Source organism: Penicillium mononematosum, assembly GCF_028829835.1.
Source record: "Penicillium mononematosum strain IBT 11891 chromosome Unknown utg000005l:1.0-9366267.0:1.0-9372171.0, whole genome shotgun sequence".
Taxonomy (NCBI): Eukaryota; Fungi; Ascomycota; class Eurotiomycetes; order Eurotiales; family Aspergillaceae; genus Penicillium; species Penicillium mononematosum.
In genome coordinates, this window is record NW_026643275.1 from 3398441 (window position 1) to 3420842 (window position 22402).

The following is a 22402-nucleotide window of genomic DNA, read 5'->3' on the forward strand; positions in this document are numbered from 1 at the left end:
AGATTGTACTTATCTGCGTTAAGCCGCTACAAATATTTGAACATATTGTTGTAATTAAACTCGAATCAAACACTGGAGGTTATTTCTACTTCTTGTCTCCATTTGAACTTGCCAAGACAGTATCCATGAAACCCTACAGTAGATGTGATATATGAGCAGACATAAAGACCGAAAGAAAGCGATTGGTGGTGAAACATTCAATGGTGTTCCATCAAATCAAAAGTTGTAGAAACCTTTGCGAGCCCAGAAGTCGATAAACTTCTTGACGAGGCCGGGTGTGAGTTGGACAAAGCGAATATCGTCGCAAGCGCCAATTGCCTTGAGGGTATTCGCACAGTCGTACCTCGGCGAATACTTGCTTGTTTGAAGACGTGTATCACCACGTAGGATGGGCTCCGCAAGCAAAGGCATCAAAGGTAAACAGGGGCTCGATTCAAACCCGTCCCACGCTTGCAATTTCTCCAACCATTCTGCATACGGAATTTCTTGAACCGAAAAACCAGCCTGGTTAATAAGTACGCATAACCTTTCCATATTCGTAATTTGGCCTGGGTTTGGTGAACTCAGGGTATAGGCATGGCCAATATTGCGACTATCTGCAGCGATACGAAGAATCGAATCGCAGACGTAGTCGACTGTGACATATTCCTGATTCTGGTGTGGCATATGTGGCCAGTATCCCAGTTTGATGCATCCGGCGATCAATCGACCGAAGAAATCGTCTGGGTTTCCTGCGCCTGTTTTACTGTCGCCGACGACGAACCCGGGGCGGTAAATGGTCACTGGGAGGCCTTTGTCGCGCACTCTTTGAACCATCTCGTCTGCTACCCACTGGCTTTGGGCATAGCCGGTATCGAATGGGAGCGAAGCGAGATGGACTTTGAGCGGACCATCCTCAGACACGACGTCTGTCCCGAGTATAAGTCCAGTGACTGCCCAAACGTCGATACTGGAGATGTAATGCATGGTCTTTCGCCGGCCTTCTGCTGCGACACGAAGAACATTCTTGGTACCCTGGACATTTTGCGCGAAATGGCCGTTGTAGGAATCACACCAGTTGACCTTCGCGGCTGCATGGAAAACCGCTGGTGCCCAATTAATGAGCCACTGATAGTCACTGTGCGGAAGGCCAAGGCGTTCCTGTGTCATATCACCATCCAGGACAATCACTCTCTTTATTTCCTGGGAAACTTCTTCGCTCCAGAGGTCATATTTCTTGAGGGCATTCTTGATTCGGTCAATAGGCGCGTAATTTTCGTTGCCCCGAGCGAGACATGCTATTTCAATCGCCTTCATAGATGGCCTGGAGAGCCAACGATACAACAAGTTAACTCCGATAAATCCGGTCGCACCTGTAAGGAATACGCGACCTTCGGATGTCCAATCGGGGATCAACTCAATATCATCAGCAAGATGGGTATCAGCTTCGAATTGTAGGACTTCGGTCGGTCCATAATTTATTTCATCGGCTTGATGTAGGTGATGTACCAATGATCTAATGCTCGTATTGATATATAGATCCTTGATTGATATCAATTTTCCAATCTTTTGTTTTATCAGGCCAAGGAATCGAGCGACTTGCAAGGATGATAGGCCGAGAGAAATAATGTTGTCGTCAGGACCAAGATTCGAGAGTCCTAGGATCCCTTCTAAGATCTTGGTAATCTTTTCAAGGGAGCCCTCATCTTTCGCGTTATTCTGAGTTGATTTCAAGGGCCGAGATTCCTTGATCTCCTTGTACAAGGCGTCACGGTCAACTTTGCCGCGAGAATTCAGAGAATCTCAGAGACAACCCTGACTTGACTGGGAACCATATAGTAGGGATGGCGGTTTTGTGTCCATTCGATGATCTTTTGGGGGTCAAGTGGCATATCGTTTGCTGGGGCAACAACTGCTATAAGACGGTCTGATCCAGGACCATCACCGGCTTTCTGGTGCAAGCAGGCCACTGCCCGAACGCTATCATTTGCTGCGATAGTCTGCTCGATTGCCTCTAGCTCAACACGGAAACCTTGGTGTTTTACCTGGAGGTCCACGCGCCCAACGTACTGGAGTCGTTTCGGTAGCCCCTTCCACATCCCAATGTCGCCTGTCCGATACAGTCGAGTTATCTTCACCCGTCCAGGGTCCTGAGAGTCCGCAATCTCAATCCTAATGAACTTCTCGGCATTTGCTTCGGTGTGGTTCAGGTATCCTGCGGATAAGCCTGGCCCTCCAATACATATTTCACCAGGAATTTCTTCATCGACAATTGGCTTCTGGGCTTCATCAAGGATGTGGAGCACGGTATCTCCAAATGGTATTCCGGCACTAATGGGTCCACTTTCAGCCTCCTCAAGTGTCACTCGTTGCAGAGTGGAGAGACATGTTGTCTCTGTTGGTCCGTAGCCGTTCCACAAGTTTTCAGGAGGGCCATCACTGCTGAGAACCTTTTGCATTGCCTGAGGACTGGGCGACTCTCCTGCACTCACAACATGACGAACGGATTGGAAAGCAGAAGGAGTGCTGGCGGATACAGCAGTAAAGAGGGTGGAGGGTAGAATGAGCGCCGTAACGCCCGTGTCTTTCAAGAAGGCGGCAAAAGAGACTGGATCCTTGATAATGGACTTCGGGATGTGCACCACTGTACCACCGGAAAGCAGTGTAATCCAGACTTCGAACAAAGAAAGGTCAAATCCCGGGTTGTTTAGCTGCCCGACTTTATCGCCTTCCCCAATATCTACGGGGAGTGATGCGGCGAGGTGAAGCACAGCCTTCGCAGAAATTTGAACAGCCTTGGGCATTCCGGTTGAGCCAGATGTATGAAGAATATGACTTCTGTGGCCGTCCGATTTCCCAGACATCGCATTGATTTCACCGTGTTTCTCTGTCTGGTATTCAGGGTTCAAAACCGTTTCGATGGGCAGGACATCAAATTGAGAGACTCTGCCCGATAAATTGTTTGTTGTCATGACGAATCGAGTGCTTAAATTACCAAGCATGGCATGGAGTTGTATGTCAGGGGCAGAGGGATCAATGGGTACAGAGGTTCCCCCTGCTCTCAGGATGGCAACCTGAGCAATAATTTGCTGCCAGCCTGGCCCAACAACAACACCTACAGGCTCTTCAGTACCTAGACCTTTCTCGAGCAGGTCCGCCGCCAGAACGTCGGCTTTGACTAGAAGATCACGATATGTGAAACGATGCTCTCCATCGATAACAGCCAGAGCGTCACTGGCTTCTTTGGATCGATTGCAAAGCAGCTGTTCCATTTTGTTTGGGCCACGAAGGGTTGCAGTTTGAGGTAGTTTATCAAGCTAGGAGGAATTGGTTTGTTTGATAGCGGATGATAGCACGTTTAGGTGGTTCCCTTTATATTTATAGGTTTATATGGCTCCAAGATTCTCGACTTGTCCGGATTAGACGACACGTATTAGGATACCCGTTTGCCTTGATTGTGAGTGAAGAGCGCCAAATATTGGAATGATCTTCCGAGTTTATTAATTCACTGACGATAATCAGGTTTAGAAGAAATCTGTAACTTTATTTCGTTCCTCTTCGGGTATGAAGCAGATGTCGATCTGGGGACTTGTATTTCGTTCTCGAATGCGTGTAACCTAGGTACATCATTTGAATATAAAGCTTGTATATAGGACTCACTTCCATGTCGTCAAGGTTTTGCCTCATAACTTTTATGGGCAGAATACATGTATTTTACTTTCTGATCTCGATGCAGTCATCTCAGTGAAGAATAACTTACAGTTTTCGCTATCAAGGAAGTTAATACTTTGGTTATTAGCCTCTGGGTAGGAACATCTTTTCCAATATTGATAACGAGTGCGTTCGAGACATATAGGAAACGGCCAGAACGTGCACTGTCCCAGACTGAGAGTACTACAACAGGTGCTACAGAGGAAGGGTGGTGACACGTCTAACATATCTGAATTTACGAGTTATTAGACGAACGAAGCTTGAAGCATGGTCTCGGGGCCGACGAATTGTAACGGAAACAATAAGGGAGAAATCGTGTGTAAGCCTCAGGAACTAGAATGTTTGTTTTCTTCACGACCTGTGAGGTCCCGAAGAACAAAATCAACCTGTCCATTCCGGGCCTTCGATCTCATCACCGAGCTCATCAACTAGAACCCGCTTCCCGAACTGGCCAGATGGTATGGTTTCAGGGGATGCACCGAAGTCGAGAATCTTCATGAATAATAAATTATAAATGGACGGGATATCAGGCGGACGCGTACTAACCTCGATATAACTCACGCTTTCACGCTGAACTGCTGCAACACAACGCTGGTTATCGAACTGGACTTGCCAGACGCCGCTGAGGTCGGTGAGAAGGTCCCTTTCGAATTCACCAGTCCGTATGTCCCACATCTTCAAGCTCGCATCAGCACCAGAGACTATCTTTTGACCATCGTGCTGAAAGCAGGTAATCGCTCCAGTATGACTACCCAGCGTGCTTTGACAACGGCCATTCGCTGGGTTCCAAACTCGGAGTGTAGAGTCTGCAGAGCCAGACACGAGCAGATCTTCTTTCAAATCAAGGAGGCCCACTAACGATGAGTGGCCTTCAAGATTATATAACAACGCACCTGTATCAAGAGACCATATCTTGACCGTGTTGTCCATCGATCCACTGATACAGCGATTTCTCTCATGGTCCAAACATACGCTATAAACCTTGAATGTATGGCCTTCTAGCCGGTGTAGTGATTCTCCGGTGGATATTTTCCAAACTCGTACGGTACAATCGTAGCTACCGCTGACTAGGGTGTCCCCGTAGGCTGCGATTTCTCGCACGGAATGTTGGTGACCAGTCAATACACGGATGAGATATGGACATTCCGAGTCGCTCTCGGTAGGAGGGAAATATTCCGAGTCGCCTGGTTGAGGAAGTTTCCAAACCCGCAGGGTCGAATCACGGGAACCCGTAATGATTAGGGGTTGTTCGGGCGTCATCACTGGTGTACCGTCTGAATTCTTGTCAATTTGAACTGGGAGCAATATCTTTATGCACCGTACTGTGGACGTGTGACCTTGGAACACATGGGTGCACTTGGCTTTCGCAATGTCCCATACTCGGATAGTGCGATCGGTCGACGCAGAGACCAGAGTATTGCCATGGTATTCCAGTGCCCATACACCACCCTTGTGGCCTTCCAATCTTGCTCGAAGCGCTCCGGTCTTGGTGTCATACACGTTGATATTGGTATTGTCGCTACCGGCTATAATTTTGTCCGCATCAAATTGTAAACAGGTTATAACATGTCGATCGTGTGCTCGGAAGGCAAGATGCCTAGGTTTTGTATTTTTCCACATCAGATGGTTTTTATGAGCGCACAGTGAATGCCTTCGCTGGTTGTTCAAGGTGTAGAATTAGGACGAGGTTAGAAGAAACGAAGAAAACAAAGACAAAGAAAAAGAAAGAGGGGCGATAATGCGGGGTACTTGGAAACATTTAATAAACACATGTACGCATTGACCAAATCAAGGGGTTCAGGCCAGGCGTATCTCTACCTACGAAGCCCTTGTGCTGTTCTACATAGTTTTGCTACCAAATCGGGAGTAGAGAGGAAGATGAACCTAATGGTAGTGCTTGTACAATATTGTAGAAGTAATTGAATACATATCTTGACCCTTTAACACCTTTTCAGTGCTGTAGTTACTGGCAAGTATATATAGTCCAACGTCAACACCAATAGTAAGACCAGACATAAATCAAGAACCTTGGAAATGTCCAATGCTGACATACCTATCCAACTTGAAGACCATGAGGACGAAACCAGAATTGCTCTACTTCTTCTTGTCCTTCCGTTCTTGTTGCACTAGTCTCCTGTCAGCACTGTTACACAGCACACACTCGCTCAATCGTCGGGGGAAGCTTTTAGGATGAATCGGACATTGGACCACATGACCTAAACGGATGCATCGTGAAGTAAACACATGTCGTTCAGGACAGTGATGCTCCCAGGCATTAGACTTGGGCTTGATCTCGACCTTCGTTGTGACCTTGTTCTCCTTCAGGCTGCGACTTCTTTTCTTGCCCCTACCCTTGCCCTTGTTTTTACCCCTGCTGTTGCCCATGCTGACGGTCGGAAAATAATAGCGATGTAAGAATTTCCTTGAAACTTTGTTTCGATGGAAGTAGGTGCTTGCTGCTTTGGAATTGATTTGGAGAGCTAATCTCAAGAAATATGTCCGTTCTTATACTAGATAGTATTTCTTCATCCGGTATGTACCGTGTAGGAGCTATCCGTCGATCCAGCATCTTGCTAGGGTATTATGTATGGTATCTTTATTTCCTTTGTTTAGCCGATACACCCCGAAACTCGTGAAATGAGTAACGTTCTTTGATGCTGAGAACCATCAGCATCATATATCAAAGAGGCGAAAGACTTGGACAAAGCAGCTGGTAAGACATCGCCGAGCTGAGACAGGCAATATGACTTGGTCTCTATTAGCTTCATGTTTATTGCTCATAAATTTCATACAAAGCCATTGATCTCTTGGGTTTTGGCCTTGATATTGACTCAGTGCATCCGTTCATTCCAGGTTCTACTTTATCTTGCATTTTGTCTCAGTATCTCGGTGCGAGACACTTCTCTTGGCTCCCTTCCTCTCCTTTCTCCTCTTTATGGTCATTCTCCAAATGAGTGACTTGTACAACCTTCACCAATTCGGAAATGTCAGAGCGTCTCCAACTCATGTCGGACGACGATGCAAAGCTTACCATTTGATCAATGTCTATCTCAATCTGCTTTAAACTGATGTGTCTGCACAGCATCTTGCTTAAATAGTATGGGAATACTATCCGAGCTTTTCTATGCAGCCTTTCGTAAACAAATTTTGGTGCAATATGCAAGCAACCACTTGGGGTTTATTTTACCTAAGTAGTGCACAACTGTTGAAAAAGAGTTTGGCTATTGTACCCCTTGCGGTATGGATATGATTTCATTGCATACGTTTTGAATTAGAGTGTACCTGGTGTGGCAACTGGATCAGCAGATACTCCCTGGCAGCGATCAGTGTGCGAAATAACAATTCATTAACTCTGACATGATTGGAATCGAAAACAACAGCAACTAGTATAAAGCAATCATCCGACCATCATCAACGTTCCTTCGTAGAAGAGCCCTGTACAGGCCAGGAAAAGAAAATCATACATGAAAAGAAATAACGAAACCCAGAAAAAACGTCCAAAGCGCCATCGCATGTGTTCCATGGGTATCTCGACAAACGCTAAGAAACGAAAGAGCAAACTGCGGCTGCCTGTACATCATCATAGCATCATATCAACCTGTCGCCTTCTCCAAGTTCGGTGGAAGTGGTCGGCCCTCTCTATAAAACAATGCGTCAGAACTGCCTGTTACACATACCAAGGACGAAAGGGTATCATGTCCTACCTGAGATACTTTCTCTTCAAATTGCGAGCACGATCTTTACAATTAACCTGAGAGCGACGCTCAAGCATGGGACCACCTTCAGATGGGGGACAAGCGTTATCTTGCTTCTTTATGGCGGAATAGGAAGTGCCATAAATCCCCAAGAGGTGGATCAGACGTTCATCTTCTTCCTCTGTCCATCTGTGGCTGGTGCTCCGAACTCTCCGATTGACCAGCGCAGCCTGGGAGTTAGAGGCTGCCCAGCGACTCTGAGTACCGGTGGATGGTTCGTATTGCTCAACAGTGGTTTCATCATCGGTGATATCGTCACTTTCGGCTCTCTGCGCCCTTTGAGCGCCTTGTGCTGAGATAGGCTGGTTGCGGTGGAACGATTGGTTGATGCTCGATGGCAGCCGTTCTCCGACAGACCCCGGGTTGTCCTCCGGGCGCTGTCGCTTCGCGGCAGGCAACTTTTGCTGGGGCTTTTCGATCCTGCGCCTGGGGTCCACGTCCTGATTGTTCTGCTCGAATTCGACGTCTGACCCGTCACTCAAGTCATCGTCCGGGGCGTCGGCATTTCGATTCCGTTTCCCCAGAACAGTGAACTGATTCCCTGGACTTTGAGCATCGTACTGGCTGATCGGTGACACAACTTTGGCATTACTCTGCTTATCGAGGAAGCGCCGAGCGTTCGGACCTGATCGCTGTGTGTTTCCATCTCTGGGTGAATCAAAGAACCGAGGATTAGGATTGTGGCTGACCCGACTGATTCTAGAGGAGGTAGGGGGGCTAGTCGATGTCATAACATCAGGTTCTGGACCCTGACCAAGGTCCAAGTCCTCGTCATTGTTTACATAGGTAGACTCGTCCCCGATATCTCGGTATGTAAGATCAGGGGATTGTTGGATTTCAACGGAATCGACTCCGCGATTAGCAGAAGGACCGGCTTGAGTGACAATGTTCGTGTCATTAGAAATATTTTGCGCTTGCGATGCGACGTTCGAGGCAGGTTGCTGACGACTAGTAGCCTGGCGCCTCATGAGTGCCGCGAGCGAGGCCGGGTCTCGGTAGTTGCTAGATGAAAATCAGTAGCCACACAGAGAGAGAAACCGTAGAGTAAGCATACCTTTTGGACTTGCGCCGACTCGGATCTTTTGATACAGTCTGTCCGACTTGGTTGGATACACTTTGTTCAGGAACCGTTTGAGAAGTGATGCCTGACCGAGAACCGATGTCTCCGGGTATATTGCCCACCTGGGCTGACTGTTCTGCCTGCGTTACCATCTCTGCCTGGGGCGCCCTATTTGCACCTGGCAGTATGTTCACCAATCGTTCTTTCTGAGGAGAATGAGTCCGTTGGGGCAAGGGTCCCCGACGAGAAATGTCACCACTTGGAGGCGCTGTCGATCCTTGACGCCGACTGGGAGTTCCAGCTGGGACAGAAGTAAGACGGCGAGGGGCGGGTGAGATACGCAATCTTTCTGACAACCGTCTGATGTCGTCCTTGATTTCTCTGTCACGAGCATATACCCAACGTGCAAGGTCACGTTCAAACGATCGCCATCTGTATGCCTTCCTCAGACCATCAATATCAAGTGTATCCCACTCAGAAATTTCCTCGTGAAGCTCATTGAACCTGTCGCTGACAGCGATGAGGAACCTTTCAGGTAGGTATTCTGGAAGATGGCCATCCTCGTCCTGTAAGACACCTGGCAAATTGAACCCTCGGAAAGAAGCAGGGGAGTCATCTTCGCTGGGTGCAAGGTCCATAGCGAAGATCTGTCTCAAGATAGAGAGTGCACTGAAGTCCTGCTCATGTTGGCGTCTTTCTAATTCCATGATGAAGAACTGCGTGCGGATACCCAAGGCAAGGTTGAAGGTGGTCTCGGTGGTATTACTGGCTCCAATGTCCCTTGTCATAGAACTTTCTACAAGGTTGCTCATGACACATGCGGGAAACTGGGAATCCAGCTGTTGGATGACCTCCGACTGGGACACGGTACCCATGCTGGGGAGGAACATGTTGAGAGTCAACAGAGCGCAGTTCGTCATGTAAATATCTGCAATGGACGCATCCAATTGCGTGGGAGAAAGCAAACGACGAGCTTGAGAGATGTCCAAGAATGACCTGCCATCGCGAGAAAGGGGGAGTCATCCAGTTCATCGGTTAGTCCTTCCACCGATCGTCTCAGGCGTTTGCGATTCGGGTGATTAGAATCAAGGAGCCTTTTCGACTCAGCTGCAAGGCTATCCGGGTTCAATTCCGGGCGAACTAAGAGACTCATGACAAGCGTCGCCTGTTGCTGAACGAACGGCAGGTGGGTCGCAATTTTATCGGCGACTTGAGAACCGACGGGCTCAACATCGTTGTGACCCAGGGTTGTACCAGAGACATTGGTATGACCTTCATGGTTTTCTGGCGATTCTGGTACCACATGTCTGGGCGCAATAAAACCGGGAGAAGGAGTAGAAGGCTCCTCAGTCACCCCGGTCAGCCCTGCATAAAGTCAGAACACATTCAATTCTGAAACAGAAGTGATAGAGGCAACAGGGTCAAGAGTGAGGCAAGTGGGCAAGGAAACGAAGCAGACTGAGGAATTCACAACTGAATTCATAATTCTCTCTAGCGTAGTTGCCTAACCGCACTGTGCGACACGACCCAAGAGCTCCTGGGGCTACACCAAAACAACTGGAAGATTACCTACAATTTCGCTCCAATGATCCCTTATTTGGCATAAGCCCTGCGTTCGCTGCTTCTCGGCTCCGACTTCGCGTCATGCGGGACCCTGTCAGGCGGGCCATGGAAGGCGGTGAGGGCGGGACACGTGCGTCAAGCGCCTACACGCGTTGTTGTTATGGATTCAATTTTGCACGCTTTGACAGGAATTTGATGAATGTGAAGAAACGAGATGAAAATAGAAGATTTCTGATGACTGGGTGATGAGATGGAGCGAATTCTGAGCAGAGTTGGAGGATTCAGGGGATAGGGAGGCGAGGTGTGAGGGTTTTCGGGGCTGCGTTACTCGGAAAAACGGACTATTGATAAAACGAGACACGCTACACCTCCTTCGGCAAGCTAGATGCCTGAGGTTTATGCCTGCAATTCAAGGCGGAGACCCTAAGGCAAAACCCTAGCGCGACCCACAGGCCGTGTGCTCATGATCACATGATAGAGCGTTAACCTTTGAAGTTGAGCTTCCCGTTATTCTTCCTTATCACTTGGGACACAGTTGGAACAGATCTTTAGGAGACACTAGCTTGATGGGTAAAACAATCAAAGTCCGAAGCCGCTAAAATGGGATTTTCACATAATGAAATGTTATTATCCACCTACTCAATCGATCAGTGAGTTGTTCCTGTGAGATTAGGCATTGGAGAAAAAAACTCTAGAGGTTAACATTGAACCTGGCCATTGCGTGGGCCAGACACGTAATTATATTATTACAACAGCCCTAGGTATGTCACAAGATGCATTCATTCGACTTTTACAACAAATCAACCGCCAAAAACTGTAACGATAAGTTCCCGTGGACACATACAACCGCGGATATGCAGCGCTTTAAAAGATGGCTTCAATGAAGTAGATGATGCCAAACACAAGGAATGCCACAGCGCCGCCCAGAGTCACTGCAAGGCTCAATATTAGCATGCGTCATAGACAAAAACAGCAAGCAGAGGATACATACCAACACGCATGCTGACCCGACCAGCGATCGCTCGTCCACCGATCACGGCGGCTGCGGTGCAGATCCCGTGACCAGCACTAGCTCCAATCGTCACCCACCAGTAGTCTTGGCCAGCTGCCATGGCGATAGTCGCAATTTGGCTGCGGTCTCCCCATTCGCCGAGGAAGGTCATGACAAAGGTCTGAACCCACGCGGGGCTGAGAAGCAGGGAGAAGAGGTTGCTCAACCCGGAGAAGATACTATCCAAGCGCTGACGGGGTTGGGGGGAAGAGCCACGGGACGAGGACGACGACAAGCTCTCCGGAGGCGAAGGTAGGCGGTTTCCGGAGCCGCGGGTTTTGGGACGGCCTCCAGCGCGACCTGCTTCGAGGTTGTGAGGAGTAACCGAGGAGCGACGGCGGTTCATGCGCAGCTGCTCGTGCTCCTTCTCTTCGAGCTCCGCCTCGACCTCTCGCATCTCCTCGCCCACACCCTCATCTGGAGACATTTCACGACCTTCTTTGAGCATCTTCACGCCGAAGATCAAGAACAAAATAGCAGCCATAAATTTGGTAAAAGCTTTGGGAATAAGAGTAGGAACTGCGTGGCCCAGGACGGCTGAAAGAACAGTCATCAAAATCAAGGCACTAAATGCGGCGCTAAACACCACCAAGCGGGGATGCCTCATTGCCATGAGAGCAGCCACAAGGAAAGTCTTGTCGCCGATTTCAGAAACGAGAATCATGGTGAAGGAGAATACAAGGGAGTGTAGTGAGCTGCCGGCATCGGGAATACCGGAGTCATGGTCATAGTCATGGGTCAACGAGGACGAGGATGAACTCGAAGGCGACCCTGATGCGACTGAGTCGTGCCCAAGGCCCAGAGGATCATCCTTGACCACGGCCGGGGGCTTGGGGTATGGAATATCGTGTGGCTTTTCAGGTAGGTCGGCGGGTTTCTAGACGCACATTAATTCCACTTATTCAACAAAGGACCTCGGACTCGAACAATTTATAGGAAGACTTACCCCCAGCATACCAAGACTTCCCTGACTCTCCGCAGACCGGCTTCCAGTCCCAGTTGTTGTATCGTCGCTGTCAGATCCCAGCTTTTTAGTCTCACTGTGCGGCAGCGGAGGCGCCTCCTTCGGCCCTCCGGGGGCTTTTTCGGAAGTCAATTTGCCCTCCTTGCCTTTCTCAGACACACCACCTTCCGTTCCCCGTGTTCCTTCTTTCGGGCCCGCCCGATGCGGATCATCCATAACGCCGCCGTTTGAATGCGGGATCATTTTCCCTTCTTCGGTGCTCAGGTGTTCCGAAGAGGGAATCTTGGTGTCATATTTAGTAGAAACAGGGTCAATGTCATCGGTTCCCTTGACACCTTTGCGGTCCCGGTCTGCATTGGTTTCCACCCACGGACCAGCGTGCGGTCTGCCATCTTTGCCATCCACGGGAACGTCCGGCGCCCCTTTGGCGACATTGGATGCGACTATATCCGAATCGACGAGACGAGCGTTGTTTCCAGCAGTCTCACGCGTGACTCGGGAGTCTATGTTGTCATTGTATGTTGTGTCGGCGAGCACGGCCGAAATGGCGGGAAGAAGAAAAAGAAGGAAGGACGAGTGATTGATCTTCATAGTGAACGGCGGTCTCTCCCGCAGAAAGAATGGATGGGAGTTGAAATTGGCGCTTTCAACTTATAGTTGATGATCTTTCACAGCCACAAGGAGAAAAACAGGCGATATCCAAGGTCGGAGAATTCTTCGAGTGATGCCACGACACTAAGTCGCGTGAAAGGATTTGATGGACAATTTTTCGAGCGCGAAGATAGATTTCGGAATGAATGTGAAGTAGCAAGAAAGTAGTATGAATATTAAGATGAAGTATAAGCAAACAGAAGAATTCGAAGCAAAGAAAGAGCATTCGTCTTCATCTTGAATTACCAAAGGGGGTTTCCACGTGACTGCCCGCGAACGGCCCCTGTCATGGAAATCGGCTGGATCTGATTCACCCCTGGACGCAATTGGCAACACACATACATGAGATGTATCTTGTACATGTCCGAATGGAGAACTGTACTCTATGCAATACCATTGTCTTTATACACCGTGCTTCCTTTACTTTCTATTTGGATGTGTAGATAGATCATTTGTGTTGAACAAAAACTAGTGAGCTATTCTTAGAAACTGACGAGTATCAGACAAAAAACATGTCCAACATAGCTCTCTAGATGTTTATTGAAGGAGGACATGAAGCCCCAGTGTGCCCACTACTCTAGGGTAAGCTAAAAAGAGTATTATCGTCTGAGCACCCTCATTCCGGAGGTCCAAGATGACCGTTTCTAAAAGGAAATCAGAACATATGGGGTTGAGATACTACATTACCATATTAGACAGGGTTTACCAGCTTCTAGCTCACTCCTAGTTTCCTTACTACTCCTTTTACTAGAGATATAGATAAAAGGTCAACGAGAAAGTAGCAAACAAGATAGAGTGAGAAAAAGTACGAGGCTGAAAACTTCTATAGATCGAGATCGATCCCGTCACAGCATTTCGTCAACTATACCACTGACATTTTTCCCTTCCAACTATCATTTCTCATTTCCCTCTTCAACCTCACCACTTTCTTTCATTCCACCTTCGCACCCCCACTTCATTTCGCGACCTCACAGAGATCTGTTCAAAATGACGAAGACTTCATTTCTGGGCGGTCTTGTGGGTACCGAGATCACTACTCCAGCCCATCCGACCCTTTCATTACCTTCTAGAACATGGGTAATCAGCGAATGGCTCGATGAGAGAAAGACTCCCTGAGACTACTCAAAAGACCACTAAATAGACATATAAGCGGACGTCTGATGTTGTGTTTCAACCATGAAAAGAGCGGACAAGGCCATGAATCGACGTGACAAGTTATTTAATCCGACCACAATTTCAGATAGATAGTGCCTAATATGAAGAATCAAAGGATCCAAAACGAGTCTGTCGATCCCAGCTGATCATTTGTACTAACATCAGGTGGCGTCCCCAGAAGCGGTAATACGCGTGGGCGCAACTGGCTTGTTGGATGCTCCTCTTCCAAACACGATATATAAGGTTGTAGATCAGTAGCCATAGTCTGATCCATGACGCCATGCCAGCCCGAGCACTAACGAAGGGAGATACTAATATCCAACGCCATGAAGATACCAAAGCTGGGGCTCCTTTCCCCGCAATTCGACATCTGCACAATGACGGTAGCCAACACCTCCCGGTGGTCAGCTGAGACAATGAGACATTCGGAACAGTATCTTGAGTAGTGACCGATACTATTATTCGGTGAAAAACATTTATATGGACACACGTGAAATGAAACTCTCGCGGCAAGCGCCGGATTTGAACGGCTTGGCATAACCCAGGAATGGACGGGCGCATTCGGCGACTGGGAAGATTCGAGTGTGAGTGGCTTGCATTGTAGAGTACTGACAGGTATGAAATGTGTTACCAATATATACGAGTGTGGTATTATGGTTTTCCCCGTTATCTTGCAATATGTGGCCTCACCTTGGAGATCCACCTATCAACACGGAATGTTGACCCATGAGGTGCATTGTTCACGACATATTGTGGGGAGCTTAGCATTGCCCGAAAACGGGTTTATCGGACTCGCGTCATCAGATTCATCAAGTACATACATGTATGTAGTTATCCATCTGTACATGTGAGATTTGAATAACTGATAAAAATCAAAAACATAGTACCTCGAGGCTACTTGCTTTGACCTTCGCCACCAAGCGACGGTCAAGGTACTCAACGAGTACCCCGAGAGGTCTCACCGCCTCCCCCCACTGCCACATGGGATCGTCGATCACCTCCAGGGCTTTTTCTTTGTCTTTAACCGCGTGATATACCAAAGAGCTTATCGCATGGACCCCGAAAGGAACTAAGACCCTATATATTACTCGACAGATCTCTCACTTCTGTCCTACTTCGTTTCTCATCTTTCCTGCTTCATTAAGCTATGCCTTTAAGTGGTGCTCATCTGCTGCCTCTTGCGTTAATCCAGAAGCGTTGATCGCTTTCGCAAGACCCAGCAACACATACTTCACTTATCCTTTTGTGGGTAATTTATCTACTTACTGCTAGCACGTCGTCTATACTTGCTCGTTTTCACCAGCTGCATTTTTGGGCTTGTTACCGGATTCCAGTACCCCCTGGTGGCTGTCTGAGATAAATGTGAGTTACTCCCGGGCTGTGCCCTGGTGACTTGAAGGGATTCCTCTTTGTTTGTTAGATACAAGTGACTCTGGCTAACAATGGAATGTTTAGCACACTGTTTTCGCAAACGGCGTCAGCCGAGCGCTTCGTTCCCAGTTCTCGAAAAGAACATGGCATCACCAGCAGAAGACCGTTCTGCTACAATGGAGGAAAGCACGGGCTCAGACCCTGTCCAGTCGCAGCCAACTGCCTCCCGCTGGAGACGAGTCTTTGGAGGAAAGGCCAAAGAAGATCCCGAGTCTGGCGAGGGCCAGACTTATCGCTCCAAGTCGACACTGGGAATCCTGAGTGATAAAGAGACCGACGAAGTTCCGGGTGAGTAGAGAATCCCCTTTCACGCAGAGAAGCATTATTATGAAACGGGGTCTGACAAGTGCCTGCCATGCTTTAGGGACGGTACTTCTCCTATCATCCAATCGCAATGAACCTTTGGGAATGAGGCATCAGCCGCACCGGACATCGACATCGTCTATAACGTCGTCTTATCGTCCCTCGCGGTCTAATTCTCGAACCCGGTCGGCGGTTCCAACGCAGAAGAAAACAGCGGACGGACAATTTGTGCTTGATCCCCAGCCGGACGACTCCCTAAATGACCCTTTGAACTGGCCTGTATGGCAGCGAGACGCCGCATTGGTCTCGCTAGGCTTCTATTGTTTGATGGGAGGCGGCATGACCCCCATTTTGGCGGCAGGGTTTAACGACGTTGCAGCTGCGTACGATGTCAGTACACAGCAGGTGGCTTTCACCACCGGGTTCTATATGCTAGGTCTGGGCCTGGGGTCTGTTGTGATGTCACCCACTGCCATTCTATACGGGAAACGACCGGTTTACCTCTTGGGAGCGACTCTGTTCGTGGTCTCGGCAGTTTGGTGCGCAGCGTCGCCGAACTACCCAAGTCTCGTGGTCGCTCGTATTTTCCAAGGGCTTGCCGTGAGCCCAGTCGAGTGTCTTCCATCTGCTACAATTGCGGAGATCTACTTCTTGCACGAACGAGCCTATCGAGTGGGGATATACACACTTTTGCTACTAGGTGGAAAGAACCTGATCCCCCCTAGTGAGTGCCGCCATCATCGAAAGCCTGAGCTGGCGCTGGGTATTTTGGATTGTCGCCATGATTGTAGGCATGTGCCTAGTCTTGCTCTTCTTCTTCGTGCCCGAAACATTTTGGGATCGCACACCCCGGCCGCGTGTGCCCAAGCAGAAGCGCCCGCGTGGACCTGGTCGCAGTGTCTCTGACATTGTTTCCCACGGCTTCCGCGGGAGGCGCCCGTATGTCCAACCTCAGGACGAGTCCACCGAACAGGATCTGAATGATCCAGCATTGGCACCGAAGAAGTCCAAGCATGCGCATGTTGGATTCGCGGATGACCACCCAGTAGAGGGAGACCACACAGTCGAGCCTGAAAAGTCAGATCTCGTTCCCGAGACCGGCAATACTACCAATGGAGAACAAAGCACCACTAACCCGCCGACCCCATCTAATGAGAAAGGCGATGACTTCCTCCAACCACTACCTCAGGCCCTTGTACCTGGCGCACATCCAGATGACCTGGAGACAGCTCGACGGGTTGCGGTATCGCCTGCGAGGACGGAGTCACTAGAGCCTGCCAGCACACCGCTGACAGCAACCCTGCAATACACAAACCGACTCCGTGAACGTCCGAAGATCCCCTACTCCCAGTTACTCAAGGTCTGGAACGGCCGAATCGCGCAAGACAGCTGGGTCCGAGTTGCCGCGCGGCCATTTGTTCTATTTGCTTATCCAGCGGTTCTCTGGTCAACAGTGGTTTACTCACTCTCTGTTGGGTGGCTGATCGTGCTTTCAGAGTCGGTTGCACATATCTTCCAAAGCAAAGATCACTATAATTTCACCTCGCTGCAGACAGGCCTGATCTATATATCGCCGTTTGTCGGCGGTCTCCTGGGAACTGCAGTGGCAGGCAAAGTATCGGACGTGATCGCGCGGTTTATGACCAGACGCAATGGCGGCATCTACGAGCCTGAATTTCGTCTCGTCATGGCAATTCCCATCGCTCTATCTACTGTCATCGGTCTGATGGCTTTTGGGTGGAGTGCTGAGATCGGCGACTCTTGGATTGTCCCGACTATTTTCTTTGGATTGATATCGTTTGGTTGCTGCTTGGGCAGCACGACTGTTATCACCTTTTGTGTAGATAGTTATCGCCAGTATGCTGGCGAGGCGCTGGTGACGCTGAACTTTAGCAAGAGTATGTTGAACTGCCCTTCGTTCTTTTTGGTCGTTGTGTCTGATCTAACGGTTTTTCTTGCAGATATCCTCCACGGCCTGATTTTCTCCCTTTTCATCGTGGACTGGCTCGATGCTAATGGTTCACGCACTGTGTTCCTGTCTATCGGTGGCATACAGCTCTTCTTCATGCTCATGTCGATCCCCATGTACCTGTACGGCAAACGAGCTCGTATGTGGACGGTGCGCAAGCGGCTCATGGAGCGGCTTTAATTTGGCTGATTTAATATTCGTGGAATATCCATGGATCTTATATCTTTTGCATTGCTTTTTATTTATTTCTCATTGATTATATGTATCTTAGGAGGGCCACTACCGTGGGGATTATTGAAGGCATCTCTCCGATGTTCCATCTGGGGGTCCTGGTAGTCTTGAGAGGATGGGCCACTAGCGAATGCTAGTCACTTGAATGGAGTATAGTAACGAGCATTATATTAGTATTGGAATTTCTAATGATATCTTCGTCCAAACTAGAGCTGGCTGAAAAGGTAATGATGGCATTGGCAAGCTGATGATAGCTCAGAGAGGAGCTAGGATGACCAGTACTCTCGGGTAGGGTGGAAAGAGCGTTACATAGATAAGTATTTTAGTTGTGGTACTCATATAGAATATTTCTACCAATATCTATTCAGCAAACACAACTCCATTCCTAAGTGTCCCAATCTTGGAGATACGCACCTCGATCTGCGTGCCTGGTTGCAGCCATCGTGGGGTTTCATATCTCCCCCTACCCCTATATTTCGAGACATAAGTCAGAAGCTGATATATATTCTAGAATAGTATACTAGCTTACCACCAGGCGTGCCTGTCATGATTATGCTGCCCTTCTGCAGAGTCGTGCCCTGAGATAGGTACGAAATGAGATACCGGCAATCGAATAGCAGATCGTCGACAGACTCATCTTGTCGCACCTCGCCATCAATGATAGTGGTGAGATGCAGATTCTTCGGGTCGTCGACGAGACCACTGGCCAGAAGACAAGGCCCAATTGGCGCGTACGTGTCGAACCCCTTGGAGAAGCCCCATTGGGGAATACGTCCGGCACACTCTGGGACGAGATGTCATTGCCTACCGTATAAGCGGCGACGTAATCAAGGGCATTTTCTTGAGAAACGTCCTTTGCGTCTTTCCCAATGACGATGGTCTGGATACTTAGTCAGGTCGACGTCTTTGAATGCACGAAACTGATCAGACAGCAAGCCCGGACGCTGATGAATACATACCAGCGCTCCTTCATAGCCGGCCTGGTCATTCTGAGCAATCTTTGGAATAACCACGTTGTTGCCGTGGTCCAAAATCGTCGTCTGCGGTTTGAAGAAGATGAAGGGAAAGGGCGGCGGCATCCGCTTTGCTTGCTGGACTGCGGTAATCAGCTCTCTGAAATTTGCTGCAGGTTGGTTGATTTCCCTCTTACTATGCTTTAAATAATTCAACCCAACGCAGCGGATAGTTGGCACATCCGACGGTGCAAGCGGAGACAAGATCCTTCGAACTGTCACTATCTCGTCGGAAACTCGCGTCACACCAGTTTCATCGAAAATTTCGTCGCCTACAATGACTCGGGCCTGTAGTTTATCCTTTTCAGTAACGTATCCCAGGTCCAAATCCGGTTTGCACAGGATGGGATCGCCCTGAAGGATACGGCCATCCACGGCGTGGAATCTGATCAATCGTTGCCACGCGACTCTCATTGTTGAATTGGATTCTGGTTGCACACAAATCAGTGATCCGTTCTCTTAGATCTGGCACTTAATAAATGAGATTCCGATCTCTGTCACCGTTCAAGGTCCCGGAAGGATACCGGGGCTTACGGGGAACTACGGGAACTTCCGCGGCAGACATCCAATGTGACCCTAACTCTATATCGATATTGTTCATGCAGTGTTCGACAGAAGCAGTATTAAATGCGCTGTTGCTCGGGGTAGTGTTGGACACATCAGCTTTGGGATTCCTTTCTTAACTGGTTCCTATTGTGACATTAAAAAAAAGACATGGCCACTGAAACAGAGACCGTCTCCACGGTTGATGCCTCGAAGAATGTGGAGGCCAGCGACCAGGAGATAGATACATCCGATAGTTTGGTTCTGGCGTTGGAGAAGCTCGAGACCAAGCCACTCTGGACACAGATGACGAAGCTCAACCCGCCTCTCGCGAACCCCAGCTGTGTACCACACGTCTGGCGCTATGACCAGATCCGACCCAGTCTGTTGAGAGCTGGAGAGCTGGTTAATGAGAGCCAGGCAGAGCGGAGAGTGTTGATGTTGGTGAACCCAGCTCGAGGTAAGGATGCGACATCGCAATCTTTGATTTGGCGATGATCTAATTCCAAGTAGACGCTCCCTACACAACCGACACACTATACGCAGGGCTGCAACTAGTGATGCCCAATGAGACTGCACAGGCGCATCGACACACGGCATTTGCCATGCGATTCATCATCGAAGGTCAGGGCGGCTTTACCGCGGTGCACGGGCAGCGCATCAGTATGCAGCGCGGCGATGTGATCTTGACTCCGCGGTGGAACTGGCATGACCATGGAAAGGATGGCACAGGTCCTATGATCTGGCTGAACGGACTGGATCTGCCTAATTTCCGGCATTTTCCCGTCCACTTTGTCGAGCATTATCAGCACGCTCGGTATCCGGCTGATGATGTAGACTCCAGCACGTCACCCATTGTGTTCCCCTGGGTGAAGATGAAGCAGGCCCTTGACGACACCCCGGGTGATTGGGCGTCGAAGGAGTACTTGAAGAGTGATGGCCAACCAGGTAGGTTGGGTTTCAAGCCTTCTAATAAATGATGAGACATTCAAGAACTAATACGGATATATAGTCTCCAAAGTCCTGGGAGGGTCAGCTGAGCGACTCAGAGCTGGGCAGAATTCGCCAGAAATTCGAGAAACAGCCTCTTCGGTCTACCATGTTGTGTCTGGCAAGGGTTATTCCACCATCGGGGATGGTCGCATTACGTGGGGGCCTGGAGATACCTTCTGTATTCCCTCTTGGCACCGATACGAGCATTTTGCGGATACTGAAGAGGATGTCTACCTGTACCGCTTCCATGACAAGGCAATGCTGAACGCTCTTGTATTCTACCGCGTGGAGGGTGTTGATGTCGAATCTCTGGTGTCTGATTAGGAATGTCAGATATATTGTGATACATAACCTGTAGGAATCAAGTGTTGAAATTGATTTGTATAATCATCTACATATCACTGATCTGTCACTATAGATCAATTTGATCTTTCCACTACTACGAACAATGCAGATATTCAAATTCTGAAAAGGCCGTCCTAACAGTAGATAGTGGAGAGTGCCCAGGTGCCCAGGCGTTTAATTAAATTCCCAATTGAGATTCAAACATTGCACTAGTCCGTAAGGGGTATAGCGGAGTGGACCTTTCGAACATTCCCCAGGTCTTGGCAAACCGAGCGTTTCTTTGTTTGACTCAGCCTATAAAAACGCCTTGCTTTGAGTTTGAAAGGTCTTGGATTTTTCTTTTTCTCCCCGAGTCTTTGATAGCAGTATCAACACCTTCTTGTATCCATTCAATCTCTACATACCTGTTGGAAACCATCACGTGCCTTCTCCACCTAGGTAACTCTGACATCCCCGGAAATCGTCGGCAATGCTCCCGCGGAACCTGCACTTCATCTCTCGTATCTCCTCTTGGCTGTGATATTCAATGCATCAAATTGTGGAGATGATTCTGAAAAGGGGGAATAATCAGCAGTCTCAATAATGCTTGCAAACCCTGCAGCCCCTGCCACTGAGCAGGATGTTGCAGTTGGACCTGATGTCGATGAGGATTTGCTAAATAGTCGAGTTGGCGTATCGTAGGTTTTCGGCAGTTTCAAGACTCAACAACTACATGCTAAAGAGTATCTCAGATGGCTTCATCGAGCATGCCGCAAGCGTGCTACTTGCGAACTGGACTACACACACTGTCCGCATCAGGATAACTCAGGAAGAGTAAGTTCGTGTACCTTCAAACTTGGCTAGCTAACTCATTGTCGATAGAATGTGCCAGGGACTTTCCAAGGTAGATCTTAGTCCCGCCGTCTTTTTCTCGCTATACTAACACGCGTACCAAGAATACTGCCTAGCTGACGCCGATTATGTCTCCCGAATCCCAGCAGAAGTTCCTGCGGCCCTCGCCGCACCTCTACTATGCGGTGGAATCACCATGTACGGTGCGCTCTCACGCGCTGAGCTGCGCGCTGGCGACTTTGTGGTCATCCCTGGAGCCGGTGGTGGCTTAGGTCATTTAGGAGTACAGATTGCGACGAGCATGGGCTTACAAGTGATCGCCATCGACTCGGGGGACAAGGAAGACATCTGTCGGGATTCTGGGGCGCGCCACTTTTTCGATTTTCGCCAAAGCGGTGCCTCTCTCGTCGACGATGTGCGCGCTGCCGCGGGAGGCATTGGGGCGCACGCCGTCATCTGCATTACCGGTGCGCCGTCGGCCTACGATAGCGCTCTCGCAATGCTGCGCAACCTGGGCAGGCTTGTCTGCGTAGGTATTCCGCCAGCTGAATACAGACTACAGCTCAACCCCTTTGAGGTACTCGTCCGCGGCTTACGGGTGATTGGATCGACCGTGGGCAACAGCGCTCAAATGCCGTTGTTGATGGATCTCGTGCTGCAAGGAAAGGTGAGACCGCATGTACAGACCTATACTTTCCAGGAGCTGCGCGATGTGATGGACAAGTTAGAGCACGGGACGGTGGCAGGGAGGGCAGTTTTACGAATCTCAGACTAGTAGATGCAAGGGCTGCAGGGCTGCAGCAAACGATGATTCGATTATATTTATGAAACGTACGGCCTTTTGAATTTGAATT

The 22402-nt window shown here is 49.1% G+C and overlaps 8 protein-coding genes across 8 annotated transcripts; 3 read left to right on the top strand and 5 right to left on the bottom strand.

Moving 5' to 3' along the window:
- Positions 1 to 216: 216 nt before the first annotated feature.
- Positions 217 to 3251, bottom strand: N7519_009403 (non-ribosomal peptide synthetase; the record flags this gene model as incomplete). Its single annotated transcript, XM_057296176.1, has 2 exons — positions 217 to 1781; positions 1805 to 3251. 2 exons carry the CDS (start codon positions 3249 to 3251, stop codon positions 217 to 219), a joined length of 3012 nt encoding a protein of 1003 aa, XP_057144058.1.
- An 820-nt stretch (positions 3252 to 4071) lies between these two features.
- On the bottom strand, positions 4072 to 5310 carry N7519_009404 (WD40 repeat domain-containing protein; the record flags this gene model as incomplete). Its single annotated transcript, XM_057296177.1, has 1 exon — positions 4072 to 5310. One exon carries the CDS (start codon positions 5308 to 5310, stop codon positions 4072 to 4074), a length of 1239 nt encoding a protein of 412 aa, XP_057144059.1.
- A 1973-nt stretch (positions 5311 to 7283) lies between these two features.
- N7519_009405 (telomere repeat binding factor family protein) lies at positions 7284 to 10175 on the bottom strand (the record flags this gene model as incomplete). The annotated part of the gene is made up of 5 exons (XM_057296178.1): positions 7284 to 7329; positions 7395 to 8447; positions 8500 to 9478; positions 9502 to 9870; positions 10079 to 10175. 5 exons carry the CDS (start codon positions 10173 to 10175, stop codon positions 7284 to 7286), a joined length of 2544 nt encoding a protein of 847 aa, XP_057144060.1.
- Positions 10176 to 10932: 757 nt separating this feature from the next.
- On the bottom strand, positions 10933 to 12674 carry N7519_009406 (TMEM165/GDT1 family protein; the record flags this gene model as incomplete). Its single annotated transcript, XM_057296179.1, has 3 exons — positions 10933 to 11000; positions 11060 to 11996; positions 12066 to 12674. 3 exons carry the CDS (start codon positions 12672 to 12674, stop codon positions 10933 to 10935), a joined length of 1614 nt encoding a protein of 537 aa, XP_057144061.1.
- A 2729-nt stretch (positions 12675 to 15403) lies between these two features.
- Positions 15404 to 17772, top strand: N7519_009407 (putative MFS transporter; the record flags this gene model as incomplete). Its single annotated transcript, XM_057296180.1, has 3 exons — positions 15404 to 15608; positions 15685 to 16323; positions 16349 to 17772. 3 exons carry the CDS (start codon positions 15404 to 15406, stop codon positions 17770 to 17772), a joined length of 2268 nt encoding a protein of 755 aa, XP_057144062.1.
- Positions 17773 to 18183: 411 nt separating this feature from the next.
- Positions 18184 to 19250, bottom strand: N7519_009408 (fumarylacetoacetate hydrolase family protein; the record flags this gene model as incomplete). Its single annotated transcript, XM_057296181.1, has 4 exons — positions 18184 to 18251; positions 18353 to 18605; positions 18632 to 18703; positions 18783 to 19250. 4 exons carry the CDS (start codon positions 19248 to 19250, stop codon positions 18184 to 18186), a joined length of 861 nt encoding a protein of 286 aa, XP_057144063.1.
- A 300-nt stretch (positions 19251 to 19550) lies between these two features.
- N7519_009409 (cupin domain-containing protein) lies at positions 19551 to 20696 on the top strand (the record flags this gene model as incomplete). The annotated part of the gene is made up of 3 exons (XM_057296182.1): positions 19551 to 19839; positions 19893 to 20327; positions 20392 to 20696. The coding sequence occupies 3 exons, from the start codon at positions 19551 to 19553 to the stop codon at positions 20694 to 20696; spliced, it is 1029 nt and encodes a 342-aa protein (XP_057144064.1).
- A 603-nt stretch (positions 20697 to 21299) lies between these two features.
- Positions 21300 to 22323, top strand: N7519_009410 (uncharacterized protein; the record flags this gene model as incomplete). The annotated part of the gene is made up of 4 exons (XM_057296183.1): positions 21300 to 21394; positions 21449 to 21530; positions 21579 to 21600; positions 21653 to 22323. 4 exons carry the CDS (start codon positions 21300 to 21302, stop codon positions 22321 to 22323), a joined length of 870 nt encoding a protein of 289 aa, XP_057144065.1.
- Positions 22324 to 22402: the final 79 nt, after the last annotated feature.